This window comes from Trichoplax adhaerens, genomic scaffold, assembly GCF_000150275.1.
Source record: "Trichoplax adhaerens TRIADscaffold_5 genomic scaffold, whole genome shotgun sequence".
Taxonomy (NCBI): Eukaryota; Metazoa; Placozoa; class Uniplacotomia; order Trichoplacea; family Trichoplacidae; genus Trichoplax; species Trichoplax adhaerens.
Genome location: NW_002060947.1, coordinates 5,078,149 through 5,102,362, shown reverse-complemented (window position 1 = coordinate 5,102,362; position 24,214 = coordinate 5,078,149). Strand labels below are relative to the sequence as shown.

Below are 24,214 nucleotides of genomic sequence, written 5' to 3'. Positions count from 1 at the left end.
TAATTAGCACAGTTTATCTTTGTGATAGTTTTAGAATAAAAAAACTGGACAGCTTCCAAAAATTTCAAAGGTATAAGTTCGTAATCAAACTCATATCATATTTTGAAATAGTATCTAATTTATCGATCTAATAAAATATAATGTAATCGTACTAACATTTAATTTAGAAAGAAGCAAACAAGTATTACTTCAGGCTTATTTTACGAAGTGCTAGCAGCAAATAGTAATAATTTTACAAATTGTGTTACGTCGATATTGTCTTAGTTGTTGGCCACATACGAGAAAATTTCTGATAGACTTCGCAAATCTTTCGCTTTCGTTTTATTATATCATTAATCGCTGTCCTTTAACTGAATTGGTAATATGATATCGACTGCTTGTACTTGATTCTCACAAAATGTAAATTATTTAAGTTGATTTTGTGTATTTATAATGATTTATGACTTGCTGCAGAGTTTTGATGGACCTTTAGATAACTTTAAAGTCTACTTACTCAGATAGCTCTAAAAATATTTCTTGAGAAACAACCATGGTTAAAATAATACTCTGGGAAAGCTAGGTAGATAACCAGACTATGCAGAAATTGATATTTCGTAGTATAGCCTTTCAATTAATTGGGGATGATAATAAAATATGTGTGGCATTGAGGGCTCAAGAAAGTTCAAAATACGCACAAACAATGTACATGTTCTAATAGTTGACAAATTCTGAAACCTAGCTCTAAGGCAAGTCGGTTAAGCGAATAAACTGCAAATAGACATTTGTTACTATCTTATTCGTTATCAAAGTTCGAATTGTATTAATGCTTCGAGGAGGTAATTTAGTTAGATAAATTAAATAAATTGGATATATTATGCTTGTTCTATTAGTCTTCAAAATTTTTAATTAAGGATGTAAAGGACTAGAATACGGGTTAATTATAAAGGTTTCTTCAATACAAAAGCATGTGGAACAGGCTTGCAGTTACATCTAGTTAAATGATAGCTATTCTATTTCAAATTTAGATGATACCTGACAAATGGCTCCAAGTAAGGTATGTTATTTTATGATTTGAGAATCAGTGTAAGGAAGCCAATTAAAACATCAGAACATTATAAAATATCCAAATGATGGGTAATCCATATAATAGAGAATAATACATTTTACTGTAATATCTGTAACGATTGGTTAAATAGATACGAAAAGATGATATACAGCTATATTTATAAAAGGCATTGTTGTGTCTGCTAAATATATGATAATTGCTATTAAATAAATTGACTTACTGGCTATAAAGTCCCTTATGCTAAATTTTAATTGCACCTAATTAACCATTATTTGGATATAAGGGCACAGCATAATTGAACTTATACTCCTAATTCTAGTGGAGCCACAATATATATATAAACATTTGTTTTTGCAACAGTTTTAGCAATCGATCACATATATGAAATTATCAATATATCTTCTAATAAGTTCATCATTTTAGAATTGGAATTTCTTTATTGCTACATTTCCGCCATATGGCATAGTTCACGCAGTCTTGGAAACATGATTTGTGTTCGTATTAATTGGATAATTAGGTGAACAGTCTAACCATGCAATCATAAAAATTCAATATTTGGGCAATGTTATGGGCTAGATGAATGAATGCTTTAATAAATAAAATTTGAACCTATTGTAGTAAAGGACTAAAAGCAGAGTCCTTTATAGCTTTTAGTATGTAACTAGTAGTATTTTACTATAGAAATACTTATAAAGTGATAGTGTCTTCAAGTTTTACCCTGCCAAATCATCATGTCGCCATCTTTTCTTCTTCATTATTTTACAAGCTATTACATAGATTACTATAGAAGTAGCCCTAGAGCAATTGCCTAATCTAAAGAAAGGGCGTTTGATCGTCTATTCAAATTGTAAATGAATTTGATTTCGTAACAAAACCCTATCCATAGAGAAAGGGGATTTATAACATGACAGTAAAGTACTGTAATGTATTCTATAATCGTACAGTTACCGTACAACCTGATGCTAAAACATCAACTGTCAATACTAAGCGATACTAATGTAAAAAAAGTAGTCGTAGTAGTCATATAAAATTTCTTGATAAGCGATTACTGTGATCTTTATAAAATCCGGATTTTTCGGATTGGGATTTCGGAACCGGTCGGATTTATGTCCGATATAATTTTCCTGTATTAATTTATCTGTTTTAATTTTTCGGTATTAATTTTTGGATTTTAGTTTATGAAAAATATCGTAGGAGTCGATTTTTGAAATTTGAACTTTTTGTTGTGAATTTGAAATTTTGGAACTTTATAACGTGACATGAAAGTCACATTAGGAAAGTTTAGCTAAGAAAACAGAAAATAAGATGGAAATTGGTAGAGGTTGTGTTGATTGTTAAGTAGTTAGACTATTATTTTTACGATTAAATCTTGATGTTTAAAGGTTGATTCTTAGACTTTTATAATGTATTAATGATAGAAATTATGTTAGAAGTGAAGTTTGGTGTATTTTATAGTTAACTTGTTGGTTTATAGTGTTTGTAAGGGAATCATAGGGTAAATTGTGTCTGAACTTTGAATGATTTTTGTTTTCTTAAATGGTGCAAAGTAGTTTTCTAAAACGAATCTAAGAGCGATTGGTTAGTAAATGTTAAGTTTTAAATACCTCTGACGGCTCTACGAAGCCTATAAATGATAGTGCAATTAGAAAATTAGAGGGAGAGTAGAAGAAGATTCTTTTGAAGAATTTGTTGAATTTAAAAGGCCTTCGGGGTCGAATTGTCGTAAGTTAAAAACGTTCTTCTTTTTGAAAGGTTATTTGGTTGTTGACAGTCTTTAAGTCTGTCACCTATTTTATTAATACTTAAAGTTAAGTATTTGTAAGGTTATTCGGTTTATACTTCTCCGATTTTTCGTGATAAATTGTTGTTCGATTATTTCCCCAAATTTTATTTGGTGTCAAAGTTTCGTTAAGTCGACCGGAATGCAACGAAAGTAGAATCAAAGTTTATTATAGTTTTGCAGCTTGATCTCTACACTTTTCATTTCATTACACTATGTTGAGGGTCATAGACTTTTATTTCGAAATTGTCTAATAAAGCTGCAAATAATATCACCAAGAAGAAGACTAAGTCTATAATTTGATTGAATTTCATCATAAATTTAATTAATTTTTGTTTGCACATTTGCAGTATGTACGTATATAATCAAGTGCATTTGCAGTGATATATAGTTTTAATAATTTTAGTTAAGTAAATGCATCTGCTACTTTATCAAAAGTTTATGTTTGATATTCTGTTGGGTAGATTATGGAAAATACCAAGGCAATAAGATCTAATTCATTTAATTTTATCTTGCTAGATAGCATTAGAGAGTTCATTTAATAAAATTGTATTACAGATTATAGTATTGTATATAGTGTTTGCGAGTCTTTAGAAGATAGTACTTGGGCGTTATAGTAGCAGTACTATATCCTTACAAGATCTTGTCACAGATTAGGATATTAAACTATAGAAACAACTCAAAGTAACTACGACATGTTAGACCCAGTAAGTTTGTCAGGAAGTGGTCTTCGACAGGACCAAACGGCCCGAATATTTATTTTATAGATTTATATCGATAACTAAGGACTATGAGATAGCGAATAATTACAATATAATGTATATTACTTTATACATATAAAATACGAATATCTATTAAGTATGCCGGGGAAGAGTTAAAATACTGTATATTTCAATTTTCAGGCTAATTCTATGAAAGCCCATCTAGAACGTTACACGTATATAAAATTACCATTCGCTTATTTACGCAGTCCTGTATCATAGAAATTATAAAAAATAGCAGATAATAGGTATAATTTACGTAACAAACTATTATAATACTCTTTACTAGATCATAACCCGTCAATATCTGATATAAACAATTTAACAAATTGTCAATACGTATTGGCTGTTAATGCTTTAATTAATGCTTTAATAGCAAATATTGTATATCAAACGTCATCATTTTATTGTAATTGATGTAATATAAATCAGACTATAGTTGCTGTTTATTATTCACTTTTAGCTAATCTTGTCCTAGGAATGATTCCTTAAATGGCATACTTATTTCATTGCTAGGTATATAATTTGTTAAATTATTTATCAATTATATCAATAGTAACTTGCTAACAGGAATAAATCCCGCTGGTCATTATTAACTTATTTGAGAATTTTGTTTTAATCTAGTGCGTTAATTTGGTATATTCTATCGTGATAGGAGTCTTTATTTTGGCTAAATTGCCTGGCTCTATTACTAACCAGACGAAGAATGCTATTTTATCATAGAAATGGACCATTGTAGTGCTCGTTGCTGTAGGTTTATAAAGGAATCTTAGCGTATTTATGCTTTTTTCTCAAATCTTTATTCATTCCTTCATTACATCATGTATTATAATTTCTCAATTACTAACTCTGTTAGGATTACAGTAGATGAATTCACAAAGGTACCGTCATTTAAGAACCTGTACATCATTTATGCTTAGATATATAAAGACTACGATATTTCATAGGTTAATTCTTCTTAAGAAATAGATACTAATTAAAAAATACGATTTCTTATACAACCGCGAATTTTCTAACATTAACGATGTAAACCCAAGCGATAAAATCTTTAAGCTGATGTAAGTTATATTTAGTCATAGTTTACAATCTTCAACAATCGACTTTTAAAATGAGCAAAGTTTCACAGTGCATCGTTTTCCGATATGAAAATCTCAAGCAATAATAACTAAATGACAAACACGAGAGATAGAGGGGCTAATTATCCCATTCCCTAATCAATTTCTATTATATATGAGAAAATTTTTAAATCAGCTCGATAAGATTTTACCGTTTATTAAATATTAAATCTACTTTGATGCAAACAAGAAAAAGGTTATTAATTTCACTAGCTATTTCTCATACATAATAAAGTTAAAATTTTAATTTTCAAGTTTAAATAAAAAGTTTGCCTATTAAATAAATGGAGCCTTCTTGTTACTATTAATAAACATATCATAATCATTAAATATAGATTACCTTATTATGCCTCGTGCTCTAAAATATTCAGTTTATTTCTTGATTTTTACAGCCTCTGTTATACTTATTTTCATGAAGCTACGATTCTGACTTTCATAAATTCTTTAGTCTGCACTGAGTTTTATATTCATATAAAATTGAATGCTACTAGTAATAATTAAGCAATCAAGTTTGGATAGTAAAGTGGCATAGCCTTCCAATTGACAAGAAAATAGCTTATATATTCACGATCGTACAATTTCTAAGCTAATGATTCGACTTTTATTTAATAACTAGTATACCTGAACACAAATAAAGACCCCTGATAAAATCAATATTCTGATATTCTATGATCCTATGTTACTAAATAGCCTTATAAATTCATGATGAACTTTAAAAACTATCTTGGTTAGAAACTTAGAATACCTTAGTACAGTATTATATTCGGAGCTGAAAACTACTTTTATCAAAATCAAATCTGCACTTAAGGATTTTTATTTATCATTCGTTTCATATGATGCTAAGAATTTTCATTCGATAGCTTATACAAAATTTTGTAACTGTCGCAGGAGAGATTCAGTATTAGATCCATCTGATTACTGTACTGTTTTTAAGGAATGTTTCTGCGTTGATCGCTAACTCCACCCAGATTTAAGTACGCTTCAGATTGCTTTTACTGTAGATTTATCGGAATTATTTTTAGACTGTTCTTTACATAATTTCCAGGATATATTCGCTCGTCTTTTCGTAATATACCGTATTCTATCGCATTATCTAACTTCTAACTTCTTATGAGATTACTAAGTTCAGTATGCTTTAGCCGCGAATATCATGGTAGTTTCTCGTTCATGCAGGACCATGATTTGATACGCCTAAAATAAATCATTAATAATAATGGTATTCTTCTATTACAGAATGATGTCAATTTTTGTGAATATATATAATGAACAATTCTAAGCCTGATACTGCATGGTTGATTAATGTTGCCCACGCAGCCGCTGTACCACTTTCTATTCTTGGTTTATTGGCTAATATTTACATGTTCTATATCTTATTAAGCGATAAAATATTTTTTAAGACGAGTTACTATTTAGTTCGAGTGTGCGTCATTTCTGATATTATTTCTAACGTTACGTCGGTAATTAGTTATTCTATATCAATTACTGGCAATATTAGTTTTAATTTGGGTAATATGTTATGTAAGATGTCAGTTTTTACTATTTTATTTTCCTATGGTATTAGTATTTTAACCATAAGTTTGGTAAGTGCAGATCGATATATGGCTATTATGAGACCACTCTCTCAATTCTATCGTGTTCATAAGATCAGAGTGTTGGTCTTAGCTGAAATGATAATTTGTTGCGTAGCAATATTAGTAGCAATACCATCCCTTTTTATTGCTACTGTCTACCCTAGCGATGTTAAATTGTGTGATATTCCATCAGTAACCCAATTAGTAGCATTTTACTTTGTAACTGCTGCTGTGGTCTTTTATTTTATTCCTGGAATTGTTTTGATAGTTTGTTATAGCAGAATAATTATTTACATGCGAGGCCATGTACAACCTGGTGAATCATTCCGGGAGCAGTTGCAGCAACTACGATTACAAAAGAAAAAATACACCAAAGCATTTATTACTATTGCAAGTGTAAGCTCGCTAGTAACTTGGCCATTTTGGGTCTCAAGCATTGCTTTAGCGATATCTCAAAAATCTTTACTAGATGTTAAGAAAACTAGTGATATATTATATGCATTGATATTTGTATCATTTGCTACAACAACGGCCATTAGTGTAGTTAATCCATTGCTATATTTAAGATTTGATGGCAACATAAGAGAGAAGTCCGGAGCTATTCTTCGAAAGTTTAGATCGCTTTGAACTTGGCGTTATTTCTTACCCGCAAAGATTGAACTGGACATACAAGTGACACAGGGTCACTGTAGAGAATTCAATTTAATATCTGTATCTCATACTTGAAATTAACTGATGCTTTCATATCGTTAAACTTGTTAGTTTCAGAGATTATATGTTAATAAAACAAAATTAAGTCAAGCAATTAAGATAAGATTATGGTTATGTACTGTTACTTTGTCAACATACGAGTATAGAGATAAATCATAGAGTTTTATATTATACGTATAATTTTACATTCGTAAGAACCGATTAACTGTAAACAAATAAAATTTAGTCAGACCAACAATTTAATGGAAATCGAATCCTCAATACTAGCTGACATTTGCATATAACCTAAACGATAATTGAAGTTGAGGTACTTGCAGCAAATGTAAATCTACTTTATAGGTATAATAGCTATAGAAGAGTATCTTCAAGATTTCAAACTTCGTTCCTTATGATCGTAAGATGTCAGTAAAACTTGCAAGACGTTATCGATATTAACACTAAATGTCCTAGATTGTCATTCAAAACATGATTCGATACTAAGCATACCACTTAAGAAATTTGATGCTGATAAATTTACACCATCACGAATACATTATTAAACATTTATTGAAAATTCATTTCTTCAAACATTATTTCTGCAAATGAAAAGTTAAACCTTAAAACTAGATGGATAACATATTTACAAAATACATTTTTTAAAGATATTGGATGTTATCAAGTCAATACGGTTAATATTACAAGGCGCTAGTACAGAATACAAGTATGTATACTAAAATTTCAAATGCGTATATGAGTAAAATAAATTAGCTACAGTATAATTCATGTTGTAAGGGTATTTACGATGACAATTACTGTATTGTGTTATATAGTAACTGGCGGTCAATGAATGCTGTTTTCATCCAGTTACTAATTTTTAAACATTTGAAACATCGCATTATAACCGTTACTATATTTGTAATAGTTATTACTGTTACTAGTCTTATATTATTCTAATTTTTATGTCACTATTATTATATACAGTACAATATCCATCCATCCATATAAGTACGTAGCATTAGATTTAAGCTCTATTTTCATCTTAAATAATGACGGTGTCTTTCCGTTATAAAAATTGTACTTGACACACAATGGTTTCCTGGTCAAGAACTAGTTTTTTCATGTATATCTGCTGCAGCTACCTATACTAGTCGTTGCTAATCCCAACTTAAATCTCCTTTGCGAAGATTATTTTGAAGCACTTTCATATCTCGCAATAATTGCAAGCTATCAAATTGCTTGCTACTTCCATGGATTTTACCCTCCATAGGATTCTTAGTACGCATCGTTGTAACGACCTCAACGTCATCATTATTGTCTTTTCGATTGCCAATCTTACGTGTCATATTCTTCTTGATATTCTTTTTCTTCTCTTTACGGCTAGCGTAATGGCGCTTCAGGATTGCAATTTGTTCACCTTTATTTTCCATTTCAATCACGAGTTCTTCTAGCTCCTTTTCTAAATCTCTTCTAATGCGACCGTCTCCAGCGTCCTGAATATGCCTTACTAGTTCTTGATGTTCACTGTGAATATAGTGACAAAAAATTCATTTACAACCCTAAATTTATTTATAATGTTGAATGCTTATATACTTACAAGCTCATTCGCCCAAATTCATCCTCTAGTCCATGCAGCAGCTCGTTCAGTTCTACATCGCTGCTAGAGGACTCTGACGAAGAATCAGAAGTAGTTTTTCGATTTTGATCAACACGAGAGCTTGGATGATACGCCTTAATAAGAGCTAGTACTTTCTGATAATTCACTCCCAATGAATGTGAAGACGCCGAACTCTAAATAAAAAAATGTATTCTTATATACTAGTTGTTACATTGTCGTGATTTCTGTAGCTCCTACATATATGGCTACTGAAAGGTGCGCATATAACAGACTTATCAGTAAGTAACCTTTCCGACAACAAAAGGAGCCTTGTATGAAACCTGCTTCGTTGGATCATTAACGTTTTGTCTTGTTTTCTTTTTGTAGGCCTTTCTATTGGCAATTTTTTTGCGCACTACCGGTGCAGTGTTACTTTGTAATAGTATTCTATTAGTTTCCAGTAAGGTTTGCAACTAAAAAAGTATTAACGAGCATTCCTGATTCAATCGCTAGACTTACAAAACACCTGAAGAGAATTTATATATTATTGCTGTAGGTAGAAATTGCATATTTTGTTAAATTTATAACCTCGGCTGCTTTCTCTTGGATTAATTTCTTACTGTGCTGCTCTTCTTTTAATTGATTTTCTAGTTCTTGAATTCGACTCTGTAGACAAATTAATCGAAGATTTATATACCCGTGAATTTTATAAGTTTATCGATTAAGAATAAAATTATAGAATAATACAATGCAAGCTGGCAATAACCTCAGCTAAGGCATAAGACGCTTTTAGCTGAATATGTTCTCGCTCCAGCTTTTTAAGGTCGTCAAATTGTAACAGCATTTCCCGTGAAACTTGACTAGAATTCCTTTTCTCTAGTTCTAGAGTTCTTTGTAGCGCACTACTTCTATCATTCTCTGCTTGCGTCACTAATTTTCTCATTTGTGCCAGTTGAGATTCTAACAAGCTACATCTTCCCTCTGTTGCAGCAAGCTGAGCTTCTAATTCTAGATTGAATCATACCAGAACAGAATTTTTGAGAAATTAAATATTAATTTATGCAGATAATACTTTATCACGATAACAAAATGATGCAAGAAACCCTTGTTTAGGTCTTTGAATTGACCTTGATTATGTTTAGTAGCAGCGTTACGATTATCATGGACAGCGCTTTGTTCTTTTTGTAAGATCTCTTTATAATGGGCAGTTTCCGTTGTTAAAGTTTTGAGATTTTCCTCAGCTAAGCATCGTTCGATTTCCAATTTTTTAATTTTTTCTTGTAATCCTTGTAGTGCTGAGATCACAGCTATTACAGACATTAGCAAACAAATAAATATTTCATAACTAAAATTATAATCAAAGAAGCTGTAGTAATCTAGAATTCATTATTATATGCTTATTGTGTCATCTTTACCTCCACCGTTACTTTTCGGAAAAGCATAAAGACTTGTGTTGGTTGCATGTTGACCAGGCGACAAACCTAAATTTCCAGTAGAATTATGGCTAATAATTTGTTCTCGACTTGGAGTGCCATTGGATGAGATTTCTTTATGGGCAAAATTGGTGGTAGCGTTAAAATTTCGCTGGTGATTCTCCATTCTTGACCTACAGCAAGACAAAATGAATGCATATTTATCCTTTCAAACCCGAACACTTCATACTGTGTAAACCTAATCGTATTTTTAATGACCTTGCAAATGCAACATCATCAGTAACATTTGCACATTCTGTCCATGGACATACGACGTATACGTATAACTGAGATTAATCTGACATTACATCTTACACCAAATGACCATAGCATGTGTCCTGTAAGCTTGGAAGTGATACAGTGTATTTTTATTGTTAATCAGTGGCACAGTTACAACTGGCATGTTCGTATATATTTATTTATACCCGAGAGAAAATGTGCAACGAATACTCTTCGTATCGTTTCTTGTATCGAGTACTTGTTCCACTTGATACTGAAATACTGTACTGAATGAAATCCGGGGCAAAGAGTAACCGCGATTGCATACCAGAGGGCACCGTAGCTGTATTCTAAAGTAACTTAGCCCATGTCAGCAGGCATAGAACGTCATTACGAGATTTGAATGAAATCCTAAATGTATTCTACCAATTCATCAAACATGAGATTAACTATTCATCTAATTTAGCTCGAAGTCTCAAGCTAAGAAATAACGATACCGTACTGTACGAGTACCGTATCAAAGATTCAAAGTCACTGGTATGTTTATTTAAATAAGCGATGTTGTAGTGTGATGGACAACGATGAAATAGAACACCAGATTGTTCTACAGCAAATACTATCATTCATAACTATTGCATCGCGTATTGACAGTTGAAATCGTTCAATCTAATTGGACCGATAGCATAGTTAATACATACTGCAGCGACCTCAATTTGGCATCTAAGGCACGTCATCATTGAGTACTAGCTAAATTGAGCGATTTCAAGAATTGAAGAAATGCTTATCATTCTTTTCTTGATTCTTACTATTGCACTTCTTATTGTCAATTACTGTATATTAGCATTGCAGTCCAATATATAAATGTGCTAGCACGTATATTAATATCAGCATGAATCAAATCAGAGCCAAAGTATATTTTGACTTTACCTTGCTTAATTTCAATGGCAAATTATTGGTGTAGGGGCTATCCTGTCTGCACTCTCTTTACTTTTGACTGACAATATGTTCAATTGAACTAATCAATAACCATGCATACCAATCGGTTAACGTAAAGTCAATCCTACGACGATAAAATTACCCTTTGATACCAACATAGCCCATATAAATTCGAAATGAACTTGAGCACAGATCGGAGAACAGTGTCACTGGCGATGGGCGTCCAAATACTAAATCTGATTTCAGTAACCGAGCAACCAACGACGGCTGACGATGTCAGCAACTAGGTCAGTACAGTACAGTATACAGTACAGTGCAATAACCCCGATACACCTGTCCACGATATGCAGGGGGGCGCTGCATTGTTTACAGTACATCCAACCTCGTTACGTTACTTATTGTACAGTGTACAGTACACGGTACACTGTTCGCTGTACTGTACAGTACGTTGTATGCAGTTGTCCGTTTTTATTGTACTGTATGTACAGAAGAAAGGAACTGGATACGAAACGGTCCAGTCCGGTACGCTCAGACTCTATCGTAGTACAGTACTGTACGTACAGTTAGAACGGAAAGGACTGTGCTGTACTATGCCGTATGTCTGTCCGTACACAGTAAAATTATTTTTATTTTTGCGCGCGCTAAACGCTAAAAGCAGCTGGTAAACTCAGGAATACAGTACTGTAGACTGCCTGTATTAGTTTTTTCTACTGTAATGTACATACAGTACAGTACCTTTACCTTAGGCGCTATCCTGACTACTGCACGTTAAAAGTATCTACAGTACTGTAAAATCCCAATTCTACGGTACATCATTCAAAATTGAGTTGATTTGGCTCCAAAAATGGTCGTCAGAAAAATGTTGTTGCACTACGGTTGGCCACTGCTTTACAGTATACTGTACTAGTACGGTACAGACAGTCCACTGTAAAAAATGGTCATTTTTTAGTAGTGTACAGTACTGTAGTACTGTACTGTACTGTACACTGTACAGTACACTAGTGCAACATTTACTGTACAGTATCGTTCAGTACTGCCTACTGTACTGTACGACAGTATACAGTACAGTACTGTAAATTAATTAACTTAATTAATGCACGCACGCGTATATGTAAATTAATTAACCTAATTAATGTACGCACGCGTATATGTCAATAAATATTGCATATTGCTGGTTGTAGCGCTGGAAGATGCTTGATTGCTAGTTGTAGTACTGGAAAATGCTGGATTGTCATAGTAAAGCTAAAGAACTTCAGATTGATCAAAAGTATTCTCAGTGTCTGATGCAACCTAATCATAATAATATTACTTTATTCATCTGACTGAATCATATTTACTAACTAGTTATAGCAAATCTTTCTAATCTATGTAAATTTTATTTTAATATGACAGCAGAATGAATGTACAATAATGCATAATATACTCGTGTACTGGAATGAATTAGCCAACATTGCTATGAAGTGGTTGTCACAGATTCGTGCGCGAAAGTTACTCAATAAACTACTATCACAAAGTCTCCTTTTGCCAACATTAAAACTCCTTAATAAACTTCTATAGTATTATCCTAATGTAGACCAACTATTACTCTTAGGATTCCAACAATACAAAAAGTCTTTAAGGTAGAAAGTTAGTTTATTGTTGAATCCCTAGCTAAGCTTCCGGCTACTAGGCTTTTTTCAACTCCTCCTAGTAATCTTGAGCTCGCCCCTTCATATACTTTTTGGGGTCGACTGCTGGTGCTTTGTAGCGAAATAAGCTCTCATTATCTTACAACGATTGCTATAAGGATTTACCTCATAGACAACAACAGGGCTCAGTATAAGCAAATCAGTAAACAACATTAATTAGATAAACCAATTAGGTACCAATTGGAGTCCTGAGGCTCGATACGATATTAACACTTTCTGCATAGGTGCAAGTAATTACCATCAAATTACTTAATACAAAGCTATATACATTAATAGCTAAATTTTAAAATGCACCTCTAAAATTTAACCTTCTAACTTACTAAGACATAATGGGCATCAAACTACTGGTATCGATCGCCTTCATAGCTTTGTCGATTGCTTTTCGGCTACAAAATGCCCACTGTGCAAAAGTTGCAGTAATACCAGCTTTTGAGAAAAGACATGTTCTTGTATTAAACACCTTTGCAGAAGCTTTACATGATCGTGGTCATGATGTAAGAATAAACATGATTAATTTAATTTATTAATATCATTAATATCCTATCTCATTAAAAATGAATGTTTGTGTGGAATAAATAATGCTAACAATTTAAAGTGTGATATTACTTATAAAATTGTGTAGTGGAGAATTTTGGCAGTTATTAGGTAGCTCAACACTAATACCATATGAAATGGGGTAATATTCTATTTAGATTGACCTCGTTCTAGCTTTCAAGTAGTGCAGTGAACTGTATGTTGCGTCAAAAATAATTTATCAAATCATATTAATGCGATAAAATAATCACTATCAGTGATGAATATCAAGTAAATGTAGCATGTATACTTAACCATGAATGGTATTACTGAACATAGAATAATTACTCGTATATGCATCGAATTAATAATTAATAACTGATAGAATTATTTATATTACATACCTTATTACTAGCACTTTTGAAAATATAGTTACACTTTAACTTTACAGTGAAGTCCATTTGATAACGTTGAGTGAAAGTATCTTGCACTATGTTGAATGACTAACCAGTAATCTTGGTTTATTAATATTTCCGAATATTACTTAGATACAACTCTTTCTTAGAATTGTAGGTACGAATCACTGTTGAAAAAACGCAAATCGTCTCAGAATTAAAAATTCCTATTGATTCGTATGATGTTGAACACCCTTTCAAATTTGGACAAGTCCACGATAATATTTCTATGATCGCTAACTTAATAAAATTGGTAAAATTACAAAAGAATTACTGTCAAAGTATCTTGAATAATTCAACTATAATGTCGTATTACAAGATAATCGACTTGTTAATTACTGATCGAGGATTTATTTGAGGTAATTTAATTGCACTTACAATAGAAAAACCTCATATCATATTAGGGATTGGAGCCTTGAACGTACCTCGTCTATTACTTAACAATCCTCAACCTTTATCATATGTTCCGATTCTCTTGACTTCTTACTCATCTATGATGACATTTAAGGAACGATTTATAAATGCGATAGCTTATGCTATGTTAAATAAGTTTTACTCGTATGCGTTAGATCAAAATATCGGCTCGTTAAAACATAAATTCGATAATACTGCATCGATGACGACATATGAAATTGAGAACTCTGCGTCAATGGTATTGATGACTGGTGATTTTGTTCTGGAATATCCTCGACCTCTACTACCTAACGTTAAAGTTATTGATACTTTCTCAGCGAAACCCGCAAAGCCATTGTCAAGCGATTTAGAGGTATTCATGAATGGTGAACGCAAAGTAGTTTATATTTCATTCGGTTCAATTTATGAAAACTTTGATGCGGAAAAAATAAAAGTCTTCATAGATGCTGTAAATCGAATACCGTATAAAGTGATGTGGAAAAGCAAAGCTAGTGTCAAGGATGTTGGGTCACATGTTAAAATTGTCAACTGGGCACCTCAAAATGATATCTTGGGTCATAAGAATACTATTGCTTTCTTTCGCATTGTGGCCATAGCAGTATGTACAAATCGGCTTATTATTGTGTGTCTATTCTAGGAATGCCTATTTCAGCTGATCAGATCGATAACGCGAAACAAGTAGTGCGTGCTGGGCTTGGCATTGAGATAAATATTCGGAAACTGACTTCAAATGATATCGACAACGGGATTGCGCGAGTTACAACCGATAGGTCAGTAAATTGTTGGTTAAGCAGAAGTAGCCCTATGAAATGGCTTAGTCGTTATAACTCCCCTCCCGTATTTTTCTTGCTCGTGATATTGATATTAGGAGTAATTTATTATTTACCGAAAGGTACAATTACATTACCTGATACTAAAAATAGAAAAGTTATTATATCATTTATGTTATTACTTTATGACATTTGCAGTTAATCATAAAAACTACTAACTGTAAGTATAAAATGATGTAATTTAGGTATCAAGAAAATGCGAAATACATTTCCACTGCCATACATAGTCAGCGAAGATCTCCTCAGGATACAGCAGTTGGTTGGGCAGAATACATTATTGCAAATAAGGGAGCTAAGCATCTTAGGATGGAGGGCTACAAGCTATCTATTGTTGAATTTTATATGCTAGACGTAGCGCTAGCATGGATAATAATAATTATGACGGTCATCTATCTGATTAAACGGTTCACTCAGTTTATATATTTTAGGTGCTGTAAGGTTAAAACAGATTAGAAGCAATTCTTTAACTAAACTCTGGCAAGAAAATTATACAATTACATAAGATATGTATTTGCTTTAATTTGGGAATTACTTTAATTGCTATATATTCTTGGCAGAATTAGTTGTAACTGATGCACGTGTATATATATATATACATTGTAGGAAACACTCAAAAATGGGAAGCTGAATACTCCATGTTTACTTAATGTACACTATTGTATCTACATCCTTACATGGACTTGTATACGTAATAGTAAAAGACATTATACAAATGTATAAAATGAATAATTATCCGCTAATGAGGTAATGTTGCGTGTTTTCTAAAGCCACCGGTAATTGTAATGTATTTTGCAAAGGCTGAATAAATTTTCTATTTTTGAATATATACGTATATACTGTACTCTAACACTTGTTACGGCCAATCTCCGGCGTTAGAGCATGCCCAAAATAATGTTTCAATTTTGTAAATTCATCATACTTATTAATTAAATATCATATGCAGTGACAGAAGATGAATTCAACTTTAATGATGTACGATTAATATATGATAATATACGAGTAAATGAAAGTAATAATTTTGTAAGATTTAAAGATGAATTCAGAGTTTGTCCGTATTTGCTGCATCTTTCTACGATCGTTTAAATCAGTTTCACCTTACGGATCGATCTCCCTTTTCATCTCCATAGGCGTTTAAGAACTGATTTGATCTCTTAATATAAATAAACCAATTAGGTTGGAAATGGGATTAAGTTTGTTAATATCAACTAGCCCAGATCTCTTACTTGTAATCCTCACGTACTGTACTAGTACCTTTTACAATATATTTAATATATGAGTATACATATCTACAGTCACTTTTTATAATAGGTACTAGTCGATCTCTTGCTCGTTATACTTCACATACAATACTTGTCGTTTTATTAGTTAATGCTATCACCGTGACCACTATACTGAAAAGCACACATACAGTATGTCGTGTTCTGCGTCGGAATCACAAATTATTTTAATATTATAATAAATTTAATTTTAACGTTGAAATAAAAGAGGAATATGGGATGATGTTGTAGTGTAGTAAGTTTACAGGATCAAAATCAATACTACAGCATAGTATACAGCAATATATCGTAGTGAAGCAAAGTTTATAAAGCTGGCAACAATGCATTAATACAAGTTGCAACGCAGCCAGCCATATTTCACTATACCATCGACCACTATAAAAGTTAGGAGAATTTTCAGAATTGGTCAATGATTCTGATACCGTAGTTGCTGCAGAAATATTGAGTAATAGTCAATGTACGTCTGGGTAGAACTTTGCAAATGCTATTTGAGTAATTTATTTCAGTTTCATGCACATTTCTGTAGGAACTATCAGAAGCATTGACAATGCTGAAAATTATCCTCAAAACTAACAGGTATCTTTACAAATCAGTATGACTTTATCCAGCGCGATGGGCAGCACCAGTAGCGATCTTGAACCCTAAGCAACAGTCACTTTCCTACAGTACAATGCTGTACCGTACGTAGACGGTACTGTACAGGGTTAGGGTGTACTGTACTGTACAGTACTGTACACTGTACAGTATAGTACAGTACAGTACAGTACTGTAGTGTACCGTACAGTGGATAGTACAGTACTATACGTAAGGCACAACTTTGAACTGTAGTTCTACAGCAGTCGTGCCGTGGTCAATTGGCAGGATTTCCTTCCATCTTTAATGAATTAGATGAGCTTGGATTACTTTTCCTACTTAGAAATTCAGAAGAAGCGAAAATTTTCAAGTAAATTAATTACTGGATCTTTTGGTATTTTAGTTGATGTTATAATAGACAAATTATGTGCTGCATTACAGTAGTTGATGCATAATTATTATAAATTACTATTATCACAGTTCGATAAAAGCATCACTGCCATAAACAGCAATGTATCGGATCTGCCATCAATGGAAAGGCGTCCTGCAACGTCGTTATTTAAGGTAAATCTAATTTTGTTCGAGTCAACTTGGATCATAATGTTATCTTTGAAGCACTCTTGAAGTATTACTATGCTGTATAAATTAGACTTTCAGTGCTGCTTGTGTTGTTGATGTCAAGCAATCTTGCTTCACGAGTAACGTCAAGCAGAACCATAATTGAGTCAATATACGTCATAAATACACAATATTAAGACTTGCCAACTTTACCGGAGGACATGCATCGACTGCAACGTACTCTCAAAATTTCACACTTTAGGTTTAATGACGGACTACTTGCTAATAGCATCTTTTGCAAACTAGAGTTGGGTATTTTTACAAGGTTGCCTCGTGCGTTACCTCAGCCCAATCTCAAATCTCATTTGTCATCTATTTCAACCCCTGTATATTGCATCATCTTTTGCTTTGCTATTGCCGTAATGTCAGTGGTTACCAGCATTAGGATATACTGTAGCCAGCATGCTGCATATTCAGCGTGTACGAGTATAGGTAACATTGTGTGGCATGCATATAGTTATGGATGCCAAATTAAATACACCGCAATTGCTTGATGATATGTATTCTGTATCATACGCGCATATTTATGTAGCAGGCATTCATGTCCAGCGCTTTCTTGCCTGGTAAACATTTCTACTGTACATGCAATGATCTATAATATTAGGTTTTATTTCACGCTCGACATTGACTCTTCGCTGTCGAGCATGAAGGAAATATCATATACGTTTGTTAGGTAACTTTAAGTACAAGTATGTATTATCGTAAAGAATCCTTTTGATGATAATTATAACTAGCAGATACCCGCATATGATAATTATAATTGATAGCAAAGTTAACTAACAAGCCCTATCAGAATTATCATCATTATTGTCTTTTAATTTTAAACATAACTGAGAAGGGAGATTGCATAAACCAATATTGAGCCTACATACTTGCATCGATTTCGATTTATAGGACAACGCCATCAGTCAGAACTTTAGACCCACGAGCCGCAGCAGGTATATAGATTAATTATTCTTATTTCTAACCTGAACATATTATCAATAGGAAATATATATATGTATTACTGATTTTCGAGTAATAAACTGAATTAACTTCTTTCTCTAATATTGACTTAGCTGCTTATCGTGAAGGAGATACATTGCATGGATTTACTGTTCAAAAAGTATGTCATGGACTGTGATAGATGCACATTTATTCAATTACAACTTGTAGATAAGCTAATGTATTTGTGAGATTATTGCATACACAGTTGATTGGTTAATGAGTATTAATTGCATACAAAGTTTGATTTAATAATAATTAATATAAATAATTTGATACTATTTCCAACCTAATATTAAGTTTGTAATATTTACAGATTGTCGATGTGGAAGATTTAAATCTAACAACCATACAATTAGTTCATGATAAAACGAAAGCTCGATATATACATGTAGCTCGTAAAGATACTAATAATGTGTTCAGGTAAATTACCTGTCTTGCTGTTGTATACAGTACTTATCATATCTGTAAATAAATAACTTTTCTACGATAATATTGTACCTACATGTATCTTATGTAACGAAATAATTAGTGAATATTACGTTAACTAAGGCAATAATGTCTCGGATACAATTAGTGTAGCCTTTCGAACTACACCGATGGATCATACCGGCGTACCGCACATACTGGAACATACGGTATTGTGTGGCTCTGAAAAGTTTCCGTGTCGTGATCCTTTCTTTAAGATGCTAAATAGGTCTTTGTCGACATTTATGAACGCGTGGACAGGTAATTCTATTATAGATGTGATAGCATAATAAATTTTTTGCAAGAAGATGCCTATTTTGACATCTGCAATGTTTAATTTAGTTCAGATTGCATCAATTTTTATCTGTACGCTTTATTTTAATTGATGGTATATGTAGCCAGCGATTACACCATGTACCCATTTTCGACTCAAAATTCCAAGGACTTTCAAAATTTATTATCGGTTTACCTTGATGCCTCCTTCTTTCCGCGCCTAAGGAAATACGACTTTATGTATGTATAATAATTAAAAATTAATCGTTTCTATACCGGTGTTTGATAAACATCTATCACATATAGATAGAAATTGATTGAAATTTACGTCAATCAAGATTTTTTTGAGTGAGGTTAATTAAGTAATAAATTGATTATAGGCAAGAAGGATGGCGCTTAGAGCACGAAGATGTGATGAATCCGAAATCACCTATTGTCTTCAAGGGAGTCGTTTTTAACGAGATGAAAGGAGCTCTGGTACAGTACGATTAAAAACTGAAGTTAGACCTTAACTTAACTTTAATTTTAATGCGTTCCTGCCGGTTATCTACGTTGTTGTAGCAAAATCAAGATTACCTGTTTTCGGTTCAACTGCAACGTAGCTTGCTCCCTGATCATACATACTCATATGTCAGTGGAGGAGATCCTAATCACATTCCGCTGTTAACGGTTTGATTATATATTAATTATACGGCACTCATATATTATTAATGGATAGATGAAAGTTTAGGACGGTCAATACATTTGGCCATATTAATTAATTATAATTGTGTCATCTTGTAGTGGGATGCACTGAAACAATTTCACGCGTCGCATTATCATCCCAGTAACTCTGTGTAAGTTTTTATTTTGTTACTGCTATGCAAGCAATTTAAAATATTTGTCTTGAAAGTATTGTAATGATAAGTTGATAATGTTATACCACTTAAGGTTCTATACATATGGCGATATTCCACTTGAAAATCATTTAAAGATCATCAATGACGAAGCTCTTAGTAAATTTGACGCAATAGAAACAAACACTGAAGTCCCTTTTCAAACTCGGTGGCTGGAACCGGTTAATTATATTTTCTTGATAATTGCTAGTTATCATTCGCTTTTGGACATTATTAATACACTGTTAATGCAATGCATTCTTAACTTATAGCGAACAAAAAAGGTTAGCTGTAAACCGGAACCGTTAGCACCGAATCCAGCCAAGCAAACAACCGTTAGCGTCAGCTACTTATTAAAACAGTAATTACATATATTTTATTAATCAACATCAATGAAAAGCACACTTAAAGTTTCTATAAGATGTACATTAGATGCGATTTCATATTGTAAGTTAGTGATGTGCCGCCTTTCTAAATAATTATATTAGAAGTAATCTATTCTATAGCTTGACTTTATTGCTTTCAAACAAATTTCAATTACAGGAATACAGAAGCTTACGATAATTTAGTCTGGAATATTTTGTCATACTTAATGCTTAATGGCCCTCAAGCACCTTTTTACAAGGCTTTAATTGAAAGTAATATTGGTCTAAATTATTCACCTAGCGTTGGGTAAACATTTTTATTCCTAAGATTGGATTAGATCTATATTTATACTTATACGTTTAAGATAGATTTCGACTTTTGTAGCTTTGATGCAGGAATTAAAGAAACAGTATTTTCTGTTGGCTTACGTGGCATATCTGAAGATGATATTGATAAAGTTATTTCCAAAATTGATGAAACAATAGATCGCGTTATTGAGTATGATCGATGTTATTGGATATGATTTTATGCAAAAGCAAACAATAGGCTTACAAAAATAGTAACAATTATGATGTGCCTCTTTTGCTATTCATTTAGAGATGGATTTGATCAAGATAGAATTGATGCTGTCCTACATCTAATTGAATTAAGCTTGAAACATCAAACGACTCAGTTTGGTTTAGGCTTAGCTGCTAACTTAATGCCAACATGTGTGCATGACGGAGATCCAGTACCTACCCTACAAGTTAATAGGATGGTTGATAAATTTATGGTATGGTACATTAAAAAGAATTATCGCTGGGATTTTTTTCGCTTAAAATTAAGATTTTTATAACAAAATTATAGAGTGAACTGAATGGTGGTCAGTTACTGCAAGATATTGTCAAAACTCAATTGAAAGATAATAAACATCGTTTGGTCTTGGTTATGAATCCTTCGGCACGTCAATTTAATATTTTGTGTCACTATATGACCTATAGTTAGCGGGTTTGCTAAATTTGTAAACATTTCTGAATCCTTGTTGCGTAGGATGACTATGAAAAGGATTTACAAGCAGGTGAAGACAATCTGCTGAAGGAGAAGACTGTTTCACTATCAGAAGATGAAAAGAAATTGATTTACGAACAGGGTACGAATAGAAATACAAAATTTTTAAGACTACTACAAATTATAGCGATTTTAAGCGGTCCAATGCTCATTTTGTTCCGTATATGAAGATTGCGGTTGTGAAAAGTAATAATTCTGCCTTAAATTATTATACAACTTTGTTTTAGGCCTATCTTTGCTCGAGCGACAAAATGAGGAAGAGGATTTGTCATGTTTACCAACTTTATCAATATCTGGTTGGTTAAATAGTTCTCCACGTGCCAAGTTAATCTTTCTAATTACGCTTGACTTGTTAATTTACCTAATAGTCTTTGTGTTGTCCTAGATATTAACGAAAAGGCCTCTACAACGGAGGTAGAAAACATTATTAAAGGTTGGTAAAATTAATAACATTTGAGATTATCGATACGAAATCAGTATATAGTCGCTACATAGTCGATATTACAGCTCTAGATTCTATTCCATCTATTAAAATAAGTAGTAAATATCTATCAATGCTATATCACCTTACTTCGATCATGTCTATCATATCAATTTATTGTTCGAAGGAATAAAAATTATGATTTTTATTTAAGGCATTATTAAGTCACGAAACTGTTTCAAGTTATGTAAACGAGGTAAAATGTAATGGAAGATTCCTTTTTTAACTTGATTACCTTAGGAGGAACTTTCGTTCAATTTTCGAATCAACCCACCAACGGAATGACGTATTTGACAATGTTCTGCAGTACTGCTAATCTGCCGGATAATCTAAAACCATATCTACCATTGTTTTGCGATGTTCTCACAAAGTATAATGAATAAATTGAAAAATTTATGTGTAATGCTTCATCAAATCCTTATTTTCTATTTCCAGTTTCTAATTTATGCAATTTGCATTGCAGAGTCGGTGCTGGAAACAGAGACTACCGGGAAATTTCTCGTGATATCGAACGTTACAGCGGTGGTTTCTTTGCTGGTCCTACTGTATTTTGCCACCACAGTCATGGTAACAAATTTGAACAGGTATGCTATACGATAATAACTATTATTTAAGCTTATCTAAATTATTAGTATGAGGCTGTTCTAAAGTTTGAATGTTATTTTTTTTTGCATCGACAGGGGGTAATGATGAATTCGTATTGTTTAAATAAAAATTTGATGAACATGCTGTCTATTTGGGAAGATATATTTACGGAGTAATTATTGTCTATTGCAGATAATGAAATTATCATGTATACGATACTTATTTTTACAAATTAGATATAGTGTGCTAATTGCTAAGGAATAAATAAGAATGTATTGCTGTGCGAGATGTTTAACGGTCTAAAATTTTTGCAGACCGGGACTGGATGATCGTGACCGGTTACGTACTCTGGTTCAAGTTTTATCGTCTAACTTGTCGGCTGGTGTGGTCCAATCTGGACATGCATTTGCGATGACGTCTGCCGCTAGTCACTTATCTGCTGCTTCACAACTTAAAGAGCAATTAACGGGCTTGTCTCAAGTAAATTTATTGATTTGCTAAATAGCTGGTCAAATAGTAATATTTCATGTGCATTTATGTCCGTCATCTGCAGGTTAACCATATTAAAAATATCGCTGCCAAGGACGATATGGACAGCTTAGCTAACGTTTTGACAAATATTGCGGCTCATGTATTATCAAATTCTGAAATGAGGTTTTACCCATATTTATTTTGATTGGTTCATAATTTCTGACGTCCTCTTATATAATGTTGTAATTACATTCCATTAGATGTGCTGTAAACGTTAACCCAGATGACAGGCCTGCTACTGAGGAAGTGCTAGAAGGATTTTTATCTACCTTACCATTGAATAGCTCAGATGTAGATACCCATACTGAGGTTTTTCGCAGAATATATAATCTTTACTTTCCCTTACCTATTTTATGAACACGTATTTAAAAGAACGTTATCATTTTGTGTGATAATAATCCATATTTAATACTGATTTTATTCTAGAAGAGACGTTTCGTTAAAATTGAGTCGCTTTTATAACTTGTAGGTCGATGAATTTCTTCCTCAGCAAATCAAAACACATCATGAGTTTCCATTCCCGGTAAATTATGCTGCGATGTGTTTTCCAACTGTTCCATACACAAATCCTGATGAACCTAAGTAAGCCATTGTCTATTAGTGTTTTTGCGGCTACAAACTGTGTTAGCATACATATGCAATTGACGTTAGTTTATTTTACGCACGTACGAACAATGAAGATAAGATTATTAACGATTGGATTTTCTTAGAAAGTCTTTCAATTTTCATGTTAACCATTGTCAACTCTGTAGGTTGAGGATATTGGCTAGATTATTAACGAATAAATATCTTCACAAGGAAATTAGGTACATGGTATTGCCTTACAGCTAGCTTGAATTTTGCTATAAATGATATAAGTGATGGTAAGATTCTTATTTACTGACTAGTCGTATTTTTGTTTGTTAGAGAAAAGGGTGGAGCTTACGGTGGCGGTGCTCGACATAAGGATCAAGTTTTTTCCTTTTACTCATATAGGTTTGTCTTATGTTTGTATTGAAGCTCAAGTACTGTATGCTGGCAATTTACAAATCTAGTGCGCTTTTTCAATATTTG

At 32.6% G+C, this 24,214-nt stretch overlaps 4 protein-coding genes across 4 annotated transcripts in view; 3 read left to right on the top strand and 1 right to left on the bottom strand.

Annotated features, from left to right (window-relative positions):
* Positions 1 to 6,299: 6,299 nt before the first annotated feature.
* On the top strand, positions 6,300 to 6,899 carry TRIADDRAFT_56622 (uncharacterized protein; the record flags this gene model as incomplete). The annotated part of the gene is made up of 1 exon (XM_002112927.1): positions 6,300 to 6,899. The coding sequence occupies one exon, from the start codon at positions 6,300 to 6,302 to the stop codon at positions 6,897 to 6,899; it is 600 nt and encodes a 199-aa protein (XP_002112963.1).
* A 1,217-nt stretch (positions 6,900 to 8,116) lies between these two features.
* Positions 8,117 to 10,155, bottom strand: TRIADDRAFT_56621 (uncharacterized protein; the record flags this gene model as incomplete). The annotated part of the gene is made up of 7 exons (XM_002112482.1): positions 8,117 to 8,483; positions 8,557 to 8,750; positions 8,865 to 9,029; positions 9,145 to 9,222; positions 9,323 to 9,564; positions 9,684 to 9,863; positions 9,972 to 10,155. 7 exons carry the CDS (start codon positions 10,153 to 10,155, stop codon positions 8,117 to 8,119), a joined length of 1,410 nt encoding a protein of 469 aa, XP_002112518.1.
* A 3,045-nt stretch (positions 10,156 to 13,200) lies between these two features.
* TRIADDRAFT_56620 (uncharacterized protein) lies at positions 13,201 to 15,730 on the top strand (the record flags this gene model as incomplete). The annotated part of the gene is made up of 6 exons (XM_002112926.1): positions 13,201 to 13,365; positions 13,933 to 13,957; positions 14,244 to 14,851; positions 14,914 to 15,023; positions 15,269 to 15,342; positions 15,687 to 15,730. 6 exons carry the CDS (start codon positions 13,201 to 13,203, stop codon positions 15,728 to 15,730), a joined length of 1,026 nt encoding a protein of 341 aa, XP_002112962.1.
* Positions 15,731 to 18,614: 2,884 nt separating this feature from the next.
* Positions 18,615 to 24,214, top strand: part of TRIADDRAFT_25744 (uncharacterized protein) — a gene marked incomplete at both ends in the record, with an annotated part of 6,085 nt that continues 485 nt past the window's right edge. The window contains 24 exons of the mRNA XM_002112925.1: positions 18,615 to 18,656; positions 18,852 to 18,958; positions 19,113 to 19,264; positions 19,402 to 19,516; positions 19,657 to 19,753; positions 19,838 to 19,945; positions 20,060 to 20,112; positions 20,207 to 20,333; positions 20,424 to 20,512; positions 20,695 to 20,823; positions 20,902 to 21,015; positions 21,115 to 21,294; positions 21,366 to 21,496; positions 21,581 to 21,646; positions 21,792 to 21,881; positions 22,259 to 22,415; positions 22,509 to 22,629; positions 22,726 to 22,802; positions 22,945 to 23,110; positions 23,184 to 23,284; positions 23,362 to 23,470; positions 23,631 to 23,743; positions 23,914 to 23,967; positions 24,068 to 24,140. Coding sequence (XP_002112961.1) covers positions 18,615 to 18,656; positions 18,852 to 18,958; positions 19,113 to 19,264; positions 19,402 to 19,516; positions 19,657 to 19,753; positions 19,838 to 19,945; positions 20,060 to 20,112; positions 20,207 to 20,333; positions 20,424 to 20,512; positions 20,695 to 20,823; positions 20,902 to 21,015; positions 21,115 to 21,294; positions 21,366 to 21,496; positions 21,581 to 21,646; positions 21,792 to 21,881; positions 22,259 to 22,415; positions 22,509 to 22,629; positions 22,726 to 22,802; positions 22,945 to 23,110; positions 23,184 to 23,284; positions 23,362 to 23,470; positions 23,631 to 23,743; positions 23,914 to 23,967; positions 24,068 to 24,140 — 2,571 coding nt within the window. The remainder of the gene's footprint in view (positions 18,657 to 18,851; positions 18,959 to 19,112; positions 19,265 to 19,401; positions 19,517 to 19,656; positions 19,754 to 19,837; positions 19,946 to 20,059; positions 20,113 to 20,206; positions 20,334 to 20,423; positions 20,513 to 20,694; positions 20,824 to 20,901; positions 21,016 to 21,114; positions 21,295 to 21,365; positions 21,497 to 21,580; positions 21,647 to 21,791; positions 21,882 to 22,258; positions 22,416 to 22,508; positions 22,630 to 22,725; positions 22,803 to 22,944; positions 23,111 to 23,183; positions 23,285 to 23,361; positions 23,471 to 23,630; positions 23,744 to 23,913; positions 23,968 to 24,067; positions 24,141 to 24,214) is intronic.